At 39.6% G+C, this 13,433-nt stretch overlaps 1 protein-coding gene across 2 annotated transcripts in view; it reads right to left on the reverse strand.

The window, feature by feature from the left end:
* Positions 1 to 13,433, reverse strand: part of TASP1 (taspase 1) — a 158,213-nt gene that overhangs the window by 130,483 nt on the left and 14,297 nt on the right. For both annotated transcript variants that reach the window (XM_025211563.1, XM_006030033.3), the window contains exons 5-6: positions 2,588 to 2,708; positions 942 to 1,026 (exon numbers count right to left, since the gene is read on the reverse strand). In XM_025211563.1, coding sequence (XP_025067348.1) covers positions 942 to 1,026; positions 2,588 to 2,708 — 206 coding nt within the window. The remainder of the gene's footprint in view (positions 1 to 941; positions 1,027 to 2,587; positions 2,709 to 13,433) is intronic.

Below are 13,433 nucleotides of genomic sequence, written 5' to 3' on the forward strand. Positions count from 1 at the left end.
AGAAAAACACTGCCATATCCTGGGTTTTTTCCCCACCCTCAGACAGTTAAGGCATGTTTATATCACAATGGCCATAGCTGGGCACTCCAGGGTGAAAAAGTCCTGCCCACTTGCTCCTGTTCCTTGTGTGTTGAATGTCATAAGCATTTATGTAGCTGCCATTGTGGCAGTCCTCAGACGAACATTTTTTTTAATCATCTAGCATATCCGAGATGATGTATACAAATAATATTTTATATTCATTACATAAAACTAACTGAATTCCCATTCAAATGTAGATCAACAAGAAAATGTTATAGGAAGAGAAACACATATTACATTACTAACCATTAACAATTAAATTAGCTATTACTTACTTAAAATAGTAAAATAATAAAAATAGTACAAATTGAACACCAGATTAAAGCTAATTATTTCAAATCAGGGTCTCTTGCTTGCTACTTTAAACATGACAATTCAGGAACAGCTTAATTTAAATCAATGTACCTTGAGGGGGGAGGTTATATTCACTTAGAGCATTCAAAGTCTATCAGACACGAAACCAGATTGGATGTTGCATTTTTCCCCCCCAATCATTTTTGATATATCCAAAGTTTTCCATTTGGGCAGAAGGGGTGGGGGGGAAAAAGTCAGCAAGTATTGTAATTTAAACATTTCTCTAAAAGCTGGAAAATGAAGCCACCACAAAAAGAAGAGCACGGGGAAATTAACGCTCAACATCATATCACTGTCCATCCACAATATCTCATTCTATTCACAGCTGCACAAAGTGCACAAGATGTTCCAAGATCAGAGAACAAAGCAAATCTTCCTTTCGCAGACACGCTATTGCTGATTTGTAACAAACAGCATCAGCCTTCCTTGGATAAGAATAACCTTCAAATATTGCATGCATTAAAGACCAAAGGCTAAAGTAAAGCATAGCAGAATAAAGCAATTACCAAGGTGGAATTCTGCCAGCAGAGAGTTTTCCCTTCTGCCCTTCACACAACAACCTATTTGCAGCTGAAACTGGATTCTTGATTCCTGAAAAAGAAAATTAACAGAAAATAAGAATGAAAAAAACAAAGTTGGGGGGCAGTATCTAGAACTGCATAATTTATTTTGGCAAACTAGTACCAGAAATTCAGTTCTACTTAGTTTCCATAACTTGGCTAATTCATAAAACTATGTAGCACAGTATCAATGATTTTAACTTAATGATAACATTCGTAAAGAAAAAAAAAAGTATAGCTACAAGACTGTCAGTACTGTTAAAAGGTAACACTTCTTTTTTGGTTTTCGTTAAAAAAAAGTGCTAATGTAACATACTTAACATAAGCAGAGACTCCCCTGTTACATAAGTTCAAAGCAAGCAACCAAAAAAGATGATGTTCTTTTCCTGAAGCTGCAGCAATCAACTTAAAAATAGATGCAAGGAAAGTTGAATACTACAGGCAAGAACTCTTCCCTATTTTCAATCAGATGTATTTTTATATTCAATTTCTAGCAAGAACTCTAGGAGAAGAAAGCTCAGAAGATTTTTTGCAGTCCTTCACGAACTATTCATGCTTACACATTTATTTACTTTGAAAGACTGAAAGATCCATCTGTCATTTAGATGTTGTAAAAGTGTGCATGTCAGGAGTATGTTTCTTACTATTGCTTTCATTTTTGGTACCTGAACAACTTGACAGTATTCTTTTAACAGCATTCTATGCTAATATTTAAAACAAATACTAAAAGTATAAGCTAAAGTATAAGAAATAGTCAGTTTAAAACTATTCAAGGAGGTGAAAGTAGCACTTTTAGAAGTAATTGTTTTATAAGACTTGAATTTGAAAGCAAATCCCATTTAGAAATTCATTAAATCTTATGCACTAATGGTACTACAGCCCAAGAAAATAAAGCAAACCTAACCAAACTGCCTTAGCCAAGTGCAAAAAGTGACAGATTTCTGAACAAACAGCAGCAAAAAACTCTGTTATATTCAAGACAGCTTCTTTCCCAAATAAAATAACTAGCTGTTGGAGATGCTCTACAATTTTTTTTAAAGAAGCATGTAATATTTGGTTTTGTTCCTCTCATTGCAGATAGCTTCTCTATTTTGTGTATGCATTTTATTCTGATATAAAGATATAGCACTTTACAGCAAAGCCACCGTCTAAACCAAGAAGCATTTCATGTAAGCAACCCTAACTCTACAGGCAGTGGGGGACAACCTTTTTCATAGGTGTGCCACAAATTAGTCCCAAACCCTCCCTAAGTACCATTCCCATCCCCTGCTCTGCTTTCCACTCCCTGACTGATCTGTTCCTCTACTCGTTTGCTTGCTGTACATGTGCCACAGGTTGGCCACCACTACTTTAGAGGATTGGAGCCTGTGTCAAGTCAAAATTCATTCATGCAGACTATTACGAGACAGAATATTCAAACAAAGTACACAGCTTTGGGGCCATTCTCCTCCCATCAATTTTAACAGCAGAAGAACTAAACCCAAGTCCGAGAGCAGACTTAGAATTTCCCGCTCCCCTCACCCTGCCCCAAAGGTAAATGTTAAATGCTTACATCTAAAATATTTAGATTTTATAATGCCACAGCAACATACCACTCAGTGCTCCAACTGCTCCAAAATTGAGTGATTTTCCATCCATTATGCTGGCATCACATTCTATCTCCCCCAAAAGATTTAGGTTCGACCCCATTCCTGCATTTGTAAAGGGAGAATCCTAAAACACAAGAAAAGAACACAGTTAGACCATGACTGCAGCCATTATTGACTCATCAGAAGCTCACAACAACTATGAACCTAAACATACTAAGCTTTCTTCTCCAATGCTGTAGAAAGGGATGAAAAGTTGTTCAGGCGGTCATCTTGCACTATTACAACACATTCTTACACCATCAATCATAATTAAGGACCTACTTAATTCATGGTTTTACAGATTTCACGGAAACCACGAAGTCTGGGATTGTCTGCAAAATCCACAAAAAATCAAAACCTTAATGAAAATAAAATGCTGCCTCCCCAGCAGGATGGCGCCAGCTGGCAGTGTGGATGACAGGCGACAGACGGGATGGTAGCTGCCCCCTCATCCCGCCTCCCCCCTAGGGCCTCTTCACCAATTAGCACCAAGGGGTGGGGCTGCCGCAAAATCAGCTCTGCATGCTGCAAGTGGGCCGTAAAAAACCCTTTGTCTCGCCACAGTTTAAGTAGGTCTCTAATCGTAATGTGTATTATCTAAAACATACTACACAATAAGGATGAATCTGGCTACAAAGAAACCCAGGAGGATCTCCTCTCACTACAGCCTTGAATTTGGCAAGACATAATCTTCCCCAAGAAAGGGCTCCCAAATCTTTCTACCAAATAATTCTGGTATATAAATCCACTGTAAAAGGCCACATATCAAGCCCTTGCTAGTAGAAATTGAAGGTAAAGTGATAGCAAATAGAATTACAAAAAACTAGAACTCTTGGTTCCAAAATGATACCTTTTATTAGACCTTTATTAGACCAATAATAATAAATATTATTATTAAATTATTTAATATTATTAAAATAAAATAAAAATGATAAATATGGTCTAATAAAAGGTATCATTTTGGAACCAAGAGTTCTAGTTTTTTGTATGTCTTTTTTTCTCAGACCAACACGGCTACCAAGTACACCAGGAATAGAATTTGCATTCACTTTTCCTTAAAATTAAAATTAAGATTTGCATTTTGTCTACACAATGCCTATACAGCGCTCGAAGGAAAAATAACAACACAGAGGAAGCAGTGCCACTTACAAGGCACATAGCAAAAGTTCCACCAACTTAAGAACAGTTATTTCTCTGAGCTGGTAATGTCTTCAGGACAGACTATAATGGTAAAGAAGTGTAATTTCTTACAGACGTGGGGAAAAAACAAAAAACAACACACACACACACACACACACACACAAAAACAACAAAGAAGCAGTGCTTTACTTTCAACTTGGCGTGCCCCTGCATCAAGGGCTGCACATGCCCAAAAATTCTGATTCAATCAGCTATTGGATTAATGCTCCAAAAAGCCTTGCTCAACAGCTCAGTCTATACAGATGCTAGGGAGCTGGGTCAAACTAACGTACTTCCTCTTCCGGTAAAGCACTGTTTTGTTTTTCCATATCTGTCAGCAGCCTTTATGCTTTGTCTGGTGTGTTTTCATAGCAAATGTATAAAAACTGGTAATGCATTAGCTTAATATCCCCATAGCACTTCCGTACTCATGGTTCCCAACTAAGTAAAGTCACATATCTTAGATTTAAAGGGCACACAATTAGTCTACCAGCACTGCTAGTTTCTTCATACACAGCAATGTAAAGTACTGGAGAGTTCAGAAGAGTAGTTTATGTTAAACTTGAGCAGGCAGACACATCTGGAAGAAGTGTCAGAATCAACTGTAAAACCTAACAGAGAAAAGTAAGGTACACTTGTCCTTTAGATTAAATAGTGCATGCCTTCTCCCTTAAGTTTTGTACCTTCATTTCTATTAGTGAAGAGCCACCAATAAGGATGTTATACAAGAAACTGCTCATCTAAATTTAACTACCAAACAAATTGGTACAGAAAAAAATATCAAATAGAATTAGGAATGCAAAATGGAATTTAAGTTTTGTTTCTGGTCCTTAAAGAAAACTGAAGAAAAAGATGAGTATATACTAACCTTCACCCTAAAAGAACAATCCTAAAAATGTATTTTAAATATTACTGGTCTAGACTACAGAAAATAGCCATTTTGACCAAGGAAGGGGAGACATCCACTAGGTAAGGACTGCACAATTATTTGGGCCGGACGGCCATATAGGGAGTTCTCATCAGCTACCATGGGCTGGGTCAATGCCCTTCCCCCACTCCCCTCCCAGTAACAACTTGCTAAAACTCCCTCTGGGATCAAGACAGCTGGGCAAGGCTGATCCACTCCCTGCACACCCTGCCCTGGTGGGGGGTGAGGAGTGTGTAAATGGGGGGGGAGGGTGTTTGGGGTGTGTTGGGGGGCTGCCTGAGTGCTAGGTCCCGGGATCCAATCAGAGGGGAGAGGAGGGAGGAGGTAGGGGGCATGTGCAGCAGAGCTCACCCAGGCGGTGCAGCCCACAACTCCCTCAAAGGCACTCCATATGGGACCAAGTCCTGCCCAAGGCAGCCCAAGTTGTGTTCCCTCCATACCCACCCACCTGGCCCCAGCCCCTGCTAGCACACAGCTTCTGGCAGGGCTGTTCCCAGTGCTGTTCTGCTCCCCTCCCTCCAGTGAGACCTGCCTGGTTGCAACTTCCCCCCACCTGCCCGGAGCAGCACAGCAAGGGCAAAAGCGGGAGGAGGAACCACCGCTGGAGGTGTGCAAACATGATTCACAAGATAAATCCAAAGATTTCAAATAGGAATCGACAGGGTCAAAAACATTTGTACCTGCTGTGGTCCAAGTTCTTTGCAGTAGAATTGCTCTATTATTTTTTCTGTAGTCAAAAAAAAGAGTATGATGAGCTGGCATTTTACAAGAGGTGTCCTGAGACTAATGATGATGCCTTGAGTCTAACTGAGCTGGCGTATGAAAGAAAAATTTCAATCCTTGCTAAAAGGCACGATTTTGAGCCATCTCCAAATGTACATGTAAGCATTTGTGTGAGTTTTGTGCCCACCTCAAGACATGAGAATACAAACAAACAACTGGAAAGCAACTATAAATACAAAGGTATTAATACATTGGTATTGCTTAGTTAGCTTTTAAATGATCAGTAGTGAGAAATTCAAAACCTCTCATCACTGCCACTGGTTTAGCTTGTGGAGGAGGTGAAGTCCAGGTGTCCTCAGACAGAAGGCCAGGTGGAGTTACACCTTTCAGACTAACTAAAGTGGAGACACATAAGGTTTTATAAGCAACAGCTTGCTTCATCAAATGCTATGAAAATAAATTAGAAAAAAAAGGTTTCTGCAGTTAACTGTGAAGACCTCACTGAGGAACCCTTTATTAAAAAAGGCTCAGGATACACCCTCCAACAGGCCCCTTTTTAATACCTTTCTGTATTCCCTGCCCCTCAGCTGGAACATGGAAGAAATACATGAGCCCATATAATAAAAATGGGAAACTTCCCCCATGTATGCAGAATGCACTAATCAAATCAACCCTGCAAACACAGGCTATGTGTTAGAGCAAGGGGAAGGCACGGAACATTTGACTAAGAGAAAAACATTTGCTGGCTCAGCTCAGTGAACAGTGTTCAAGAGGGGGTGGGAAGAAGTGAGGTCACCTTCTTAAAAAACATGAGAGAAAGAAGAGCAAGGAGCACCACCAGGGCTTTAGCCAACTTTTACAGTCTCCCAGCCTCAAATGCTATGGAAAAAAAAAAATAGTCCCAGGCTTACAAGTAGGGAGTAAATACGGTTGTGCCAAAAGGCTATTAAAAAGTGCTGAGGTCACTAGAAAATAAATAAATAAGTGCCATAGAACGCTGTCTAACATCCCTCCCAACTATACAGTTGGCCCAATACAAGGTATCACCAAAAGAACCATTGCTTCTCATTTCCTGGACAGTCGCAGCTACAATAATCTGACCCAGCATAGAGGATATCAAAATTTGCTATCTACAATGGAAAATCCTCAACATGAAGCTGAGGAAGGACACAGTATTTAATATCTCTTCCACCAACACAGTTGGTCTAATAAAAGATATCACAAGAACCTTGCTTCTCACAGTGCTGAAGCATCTTTGTTCTAAAAGCTGTCCAACTCTCTTTGACCAAGAAGGATCAGATAATTGAGGGACCTGAAGACTTAGGCTTCACCTCTGCTGTTTGTTCCAAAGGTATAAAACCTAACAGTATCAACCACACAGGAACACTCACGTCAGGGCAGTGGTGCTCTTGTGATTTACTACAGCTTTTGGCTAAAGAAAGATGGTGCCTTAAGTCATCTTCAGGATAAACAGAACAAAGTAACAACAGTAATTTTAGGCATACGGTCCTCACCTCCTAGCAACTGTATCTGCCTCTATGGGAAAGACATCAAAAATCTCTGGTACCAGATCCCTAGATTTCTTCTCCTGTCTTCTGTTTTAAGGATAACTGAGAGAGTGTCATTGATACTAACTGGTCCTTTCAATAAGGAAGTTCTTGATATTTTCTGCAATTGGTCCAATGAAGATCCAAGCACTAAAGGATGCATGATTTGATGATGTGACCAATTCTGAAGATCTAAGCAGCAAGGAGAAGTTGCATAAGCTCATTCCAACAGAACAAAGCTCTTAAAATGTTAATGTTTGTCACCTGAGCCAACACAGCAGTAAGTGCCCATTTGGTAGCATACTCCATCAAAACCAGAGAAGATCCTAGGAACAAAGTGGGGAGAACTTCACCAGAAAAAGCCAGCCTTGATACCAATAAAAACTTTCAACAGAAGTGCTCAAACCCAAGCCACTGATCATGGTGCCTATCAAGTTTCAGTGAGCACTATAATCATGGATAGAATAGAAAGTGGAAATGCTCCTCTACTTCTGGCATATGCAAGCGCATGAAATGCACTACTTGTATGCACTCTTTTTTATCTGGCTCTTTGGAGGCCAAATCAGCCATGATCAACATTCTGGGAATTGGATCCCATATAAAATGGCTGTGCAGTAACTAACTATAATACAATTTAAGGAAATCCTTCCAGGCGTGCAAAGACATTCTTAGCACTCACTGAAATAAATGAACCAGACCCATCAGGACAAATGAGCCCTTTATAAGGTTATCTGCAAACACCTGGTGCCACAGAAGGACCAATTTTAACATAGTAGTACCTAAGATGACAAAAGTATCAACCTCACAGGAAGCATGGGGAATTACAGAGGCAACCTCAAAGAATATACCTTTAAATTTTGCTTGAAATCAGATATCCTCCTCTACATTTCTAAGCTGCCTCAACTGATCAGTGCAGAAGACAGCTTTGCAGGGCAGAGGCAGGCCTTATCAGCAACAGGAGGTGGGAAAGGTGAGGAAAGCAGAGATGGTCCAAAGCATTTTAGTCAGAGGCTTTCAACCACATCAAGATTCCTGGTATTTACACCTCCAGTGAATGATTCTAACGTTTGATTCTTTTAGATACTGAAATAATGTGAAATTTTAGGATCCAAAAATAAAGAGTTAAATTTAAAAATAGTCAACAAAAGTTTTAGCTCATCTTGTAATTGCTCCTAAACTACTGAAGCCATCATTTTCATTTTTGAACTCCTTCTCTAGTTCAAGATACATTTACAGATGTAGATGTACTTACAGATGTTTTGGCAGTTTCACAGGCACGCTGAAGTTCCTAACTGTGGTCAAAGCTGGAATGACACTGTAAAGTTACTCAACTTTAACAATCTGGAATTTCACCTAGCCAAATAGTAACAATGCTCTACTTTCAACATATGGTGATACTTTCAGCTATCTCAGAGAGAGTTTTAGCCAAGCTTTATTTGCACACATTTGCAACTGTTAAATGTGATTCAAGGGGCATGCATCTAACCCCACATCTTTTAACACAAAGCTCATAAAACCGTTTATTTTGGGAGGTGTGGGAGCCCTGAAAAGCCTGAAGGGATGAACTGGATCCCATTCTACCTAGATCTGTTTTAAAAAGTTCTTTAAGATGATCTTAAGTCACTGATAATTGCACTCAGCACATATCCACTTAAAATCATCCATGTAATGCTAAGCCAATAACTGAAATCTTTTATTTTTAGTTCTGTAACACAGCACTTAACTAGAAGTAAACATTTTTTCCAAGAGTCCAGATGCATTTAACTTTGATTTTGTGTTTCTTTTACGGTAAAACTAGAGTTGGGTATTTGACCTGTGAAATAAAGTTCGGTCAATTGACCAGTAAATATCAGTCAAAAATTGTACCAATTGCCAACAGGTCAAAATAATACACAGAAAAAGCACAACAAACGTGTAAAAAAAACTTTTTAAAATCATAGTTCTGCCAAGAATACTACCAAAAAATGTAGTTTTTTTGTAAAATTGCTATAATCTTTGACCTGTCAAAAATATGCAGTTAACTGACCAGTCACTGAAATTTTATTGAAAGCTAGAGAGGGTCACTGGTCAAATCAAATGAGTCAAATATATTTTAGATTTCTATAACTGGTATTTTAGTTGTACTCCGTATCCAGCAAGCAATACGGAAAAGTTCTCTCTCTATTCAACTGCAGCTTTTACTAGCAACAACAATCTTGCTTTTATTTACAGAGTACCTTCTCTCTTTGAATAAATTAGTTCTCAGATCTGACCTCAGTGGCATTTGTTTAGCCTTTTAATAAGTCATAAAACATTAGCAACTAGTATTGCACATACTGGATTTATATGTTTAGACATAAATCAAAGTACTTGCAAACTTTGTCAGTACAATTTTTGGCTGTTAGTAAGTTTTCTCTTGTATCCCCATGTTGAAGAATATCTATTGCCGGAGACAAAATATTTATTCTTGTTTTCTTTTGTGTCTCTTTCCAGCACCTACACAGTAGACTCTCTGAAGTGTTTTAAAGATATACAAAAGCTTAAAATCATATGGAATTCTTCTAGTCTGCCATAAATGAAATCAACATGTGGTTTTCTTGTACAATGCAAGTCTTTTAAAAACTAGCCCAATTTCTTTGTGTTCCAAGACAAATTCAATAGTCAGTTCATGATGTGGCAGCTGATAACAGAACTGTGGACAGCAAATCATTCAGTCTCGAAGAATCATGCACTAAGTGATCAGTCCTATGAAGTATCCCTCACTCTTGCTCAGAATCACTACTTTAAATCTTTTTTTTTTTTTTTTTTTAAATCTGCAACAGTAAAGACAGCATCTTCATTTACTTCTAAACAATGAGATGTGGCAGACAAACTCTGGAAAACATTCACTACTGCCGCCACTATCAGCTTGCCAAATATGGTCGATACTTTGAAGATCAGCATTCATATTTCGTTGATGTTTATTAGTTTGTACACATAAGCTACTTTGTCACCACAACTGCTAGCATTTTATCTTACTCATGGCAGAGCTTATTTCATTTGCAAGATTGATGCAGTCCAGCAAAGAATGACTGTTCTTTCTCTGTTTAGAGCCTGCAAAAATAAGAAAAAAAACAGCAGCATACCACAAGCAAACTGTCAGCTTGCTCATAAAAGATCAAGAGCAAATCTTGCTCCTCAATAAGTCTTTGAAGTGATGCCTCTTGGACGGACTGAAATTCTGTGTAATAGGAGTTGCGTAACTGAATGGAACTGGGGGGAAAAAAATCCATCTTTTGTGACGCTTCCCTGAAAATATATTTGTGCCTTCCACAAACTGCTTTCTTTTCAGATTTTTGGAACACAAAATTGAGTAGCCTAGAGATTTGGAAAAGAGACAAAATAGCTAAGATTAATTAGTTGTAATCTATTCTATAGCATCCACAGTATAAAAAAAAGTTAGCATCAATACTTGGAATTTGATTCTGTTGTTGCAAACTAAATAGGTTCTTTGTACTTGAACTAAAAATAAGATTTACTCTTAAAAAAAAAAATCTACTGCTGTAACACGCATTTGAGGTAAGCAAGCTTAATTTACATAAAGACTTCACAATACTTTTTGACTTGAGTCAGACTGATTTTCTTCTTAATAAGGTAAAGCTTCAACATGAACACCCACACTTTTAAATGACTATTGCTCTACAATATGGGGGCGGGGGGCAGAGGGTAAAGAAAGAGAGATTGATTCACCTATTGTCACTATATGCTATTTCCATTTCTAGCATGTAATTGTTGCACATAGTAGTAGAAAGGAAACATTTGAAAAACAAAGATGTGTATCTAAAGATAAATATGACACGACTCAGGGCCCATATTTTTTTTTACTTTTTTCTTAAAATAATGTACCTTTCAAGCTGACATTTTATTAAGATTAGTTTTTACAATAGAGCATACATAGACATTAATTCCAAGTACCCTCACTTATGCAAATTACCACGCATCACAAACCTCTGCCCCTCTTCCTATATTAGCTTATAATGGCATAGGTCAAATTTAAGGCACTTAATAGCCTGGTCCAAATATATTTAACCAAATGTCACATTTGTAAATGTGTTGTGCTTGAGCAATGTATCCTTGTCCTTTAGCATGGAAAGTTCAATGTTAAGAAGCTGGCTTCTTTAGCTGCTAGTCCAACTATGGAATTAACTCGAACAGGAACCAAAGACCATCACAGATAACACCATCTTCTGCTTCAAGTGGATAGCGCACTTTTGACTTTGCTTCTTCCAACATAACCACCCAACTGCACATTCATTTAAACAAGGATCCAAACAAAACTCTACAAAGCAAAGCACTCCACTGTATGCAATTCTCAACCCAGGGCAAGACAAAAAAATTATACAAAGAAGTTAGTAGCATTATTTACTATGTTACTGAAAAGTCTTCGGATAGCTATGGTGATGAGGGGAGTACAGTGACCAACACAGACTAGAATTACATAAAAAGGAGTGGCGCACCTTAAATAGCTAGAATTTATCAAACTGGAGACACTATGACTACTAGCATAGTTATAAAAAAATATTAAAATACACTAAAGTACAACCAGAAGTTAAGACATGGAGAGAAATAGAGTAGTATATTGGAATAGCTTGCAGTAACTTAATTTTAAGTTAAATGTAGCTTCTAGAAGAACAATTCATGATATAAGCCTTTATCTTTATTATGAAGTTGGAGAAAAGTTTCAATAAGTTAGCAAATGATCATCCCTTCTTTGAGAAAAACTTTATGAAGCAATTACATTATAAAAAAGGATCCTTAAAAGCATTAGTCTTAAGGTCAGACTTGTTTAACATATTACAGTAAAGCCTCATGAATCCAGGTCTAAGAAATCCGGCACTGGAGGGGCTGCTCTGGGACCAGCTGCCACTCCCCTCCGCGCCCCCTGGACACAGAGGGGAAAGCTCACATGCGGCAGCTGCTGCCGCCATTAACCACCCTGCACCGCACGTGGCTGCTCCGGGACCACCCAATGCTACCTCCTCCCTGCCCCTCCACACACCCAGCTGCTCCATGACCGGCTGCTGCTCAGATTTCAAAAATCCAGCATTTTCAGATATCCTACAGGTGCTCAGTCCTGAGCATGCCGGATTCACAAAGTTATACTGTATAGTTTTCAGGTAGTTCTGCAATGTGATACAAACATATCTCCAATGTCTTCATAGTTTATTCCAGCAGACCAGACACATTAAATGAATCCAGTATATAAAAAGTAGCTAATCTATTTTGACAACATTTTTCCATTTGGCAGAAAACTGGTTTATTAAAAGTGAGCTTGAGTTTCACTCCAATATGGAGCTATCCCAATTAGAATAAGAGGTATTAGAACATGTTAACACAATAAAACAAAGGAAGATAAATTCTAACAAATTCATTTACAGCAAATGAGATGAAAGTCAAACACAGATTACAGATCTGAAGGAAGCGCAGGGTGACACCATATACAAGACGGCTTTTGCAGGCAAAGGTGTACTTCATTAGATAGTAGTACAAATTTGCATGTGTGCACAGATAAAAATGCCATTTAAAACCAATGACTCAACCAGGGTGTCAGAGCATGCTGGGGTGCTCTGAAATAAAGGGTGCCATGGGGCTCCATGTAATGTAAGCACCATTAGGTGTGTAAACATGATTCACAAGACAAACCCAGAGATTTCAAACAGGAAACTGTAATATTAAAAAATCATCTGGGCCTGTTGTGCTCCGAATTCTTTGCAACAGCAAAACTGTCCTATACTTTTTCCGCTGTCAGAAAATGACTGAAAACTAAGAGCTGGTATTTTCCAAGGGGTGCCTTGAGTGTAAAAAAAGTCAAGGACTACTGATTTAAGCTGTTAGAGCAGGGGTCGGCAACCCCTGGCACACGTGCCAAACATGGCACACGAGGCCATCTTGCTCAGCACGCCATGGCCAGCCACGGCTCTGAGTAGCTGCTGCCAGTGACAGAGCCTGGGCTGCTCCCAGCAGGGCCTGTAGCTGTTTGTAGCCAGCCTGGGCTCTGGGCAGCTGCAGCAAGCTATGGGCAGGCTGCAAACAGCTGCGTCAGGCTCCACAGCTCCGGCACCAGCTCCATGCTGGCGGCGACTGCGCACGCGCTTTGGGGTGGGCTGTGCTGCCCTGCTGTTTGCCCCGAGATGCGTGCACAGTCGCCACCAGCATGGAGCTGAGGCCAGAGCTGTGGAGCCCAGCATAGCTGTTTGCAGCCTGTCCACTGCTTGCTGCAGCTGCCCAGAGCCCAGGATGGCTACAAATAGCTGCACCGGGCTCCAGAGCCCAGTCATCAGCTCTGTGCCAGGAGCGGTGGGACACCGGGGTTGCGCTGTCTCAGGCCCCTCTCCTGAGGCATGCAGGCACGCGCCAGTACAGAACTGATGCCTGGGCTCCAGAGTCCAGCACAGCTGTTTGCAGCCGGCCCCAG

This window comes from Alligator sinensis, unplaced genomic scaffold (assembly GCF_000455745.1).
Source record: "Alligator sinensis unplaced genomic scaffold, ASM45574v1 scaffold1139_1, whole genome shotgun sequence".
Classification (NCBI taxonomy): Eukaryota; Metazoa; Chordata; order Crocodylia; family Alligatoridae; genus Alligator; species Alligator sinensis.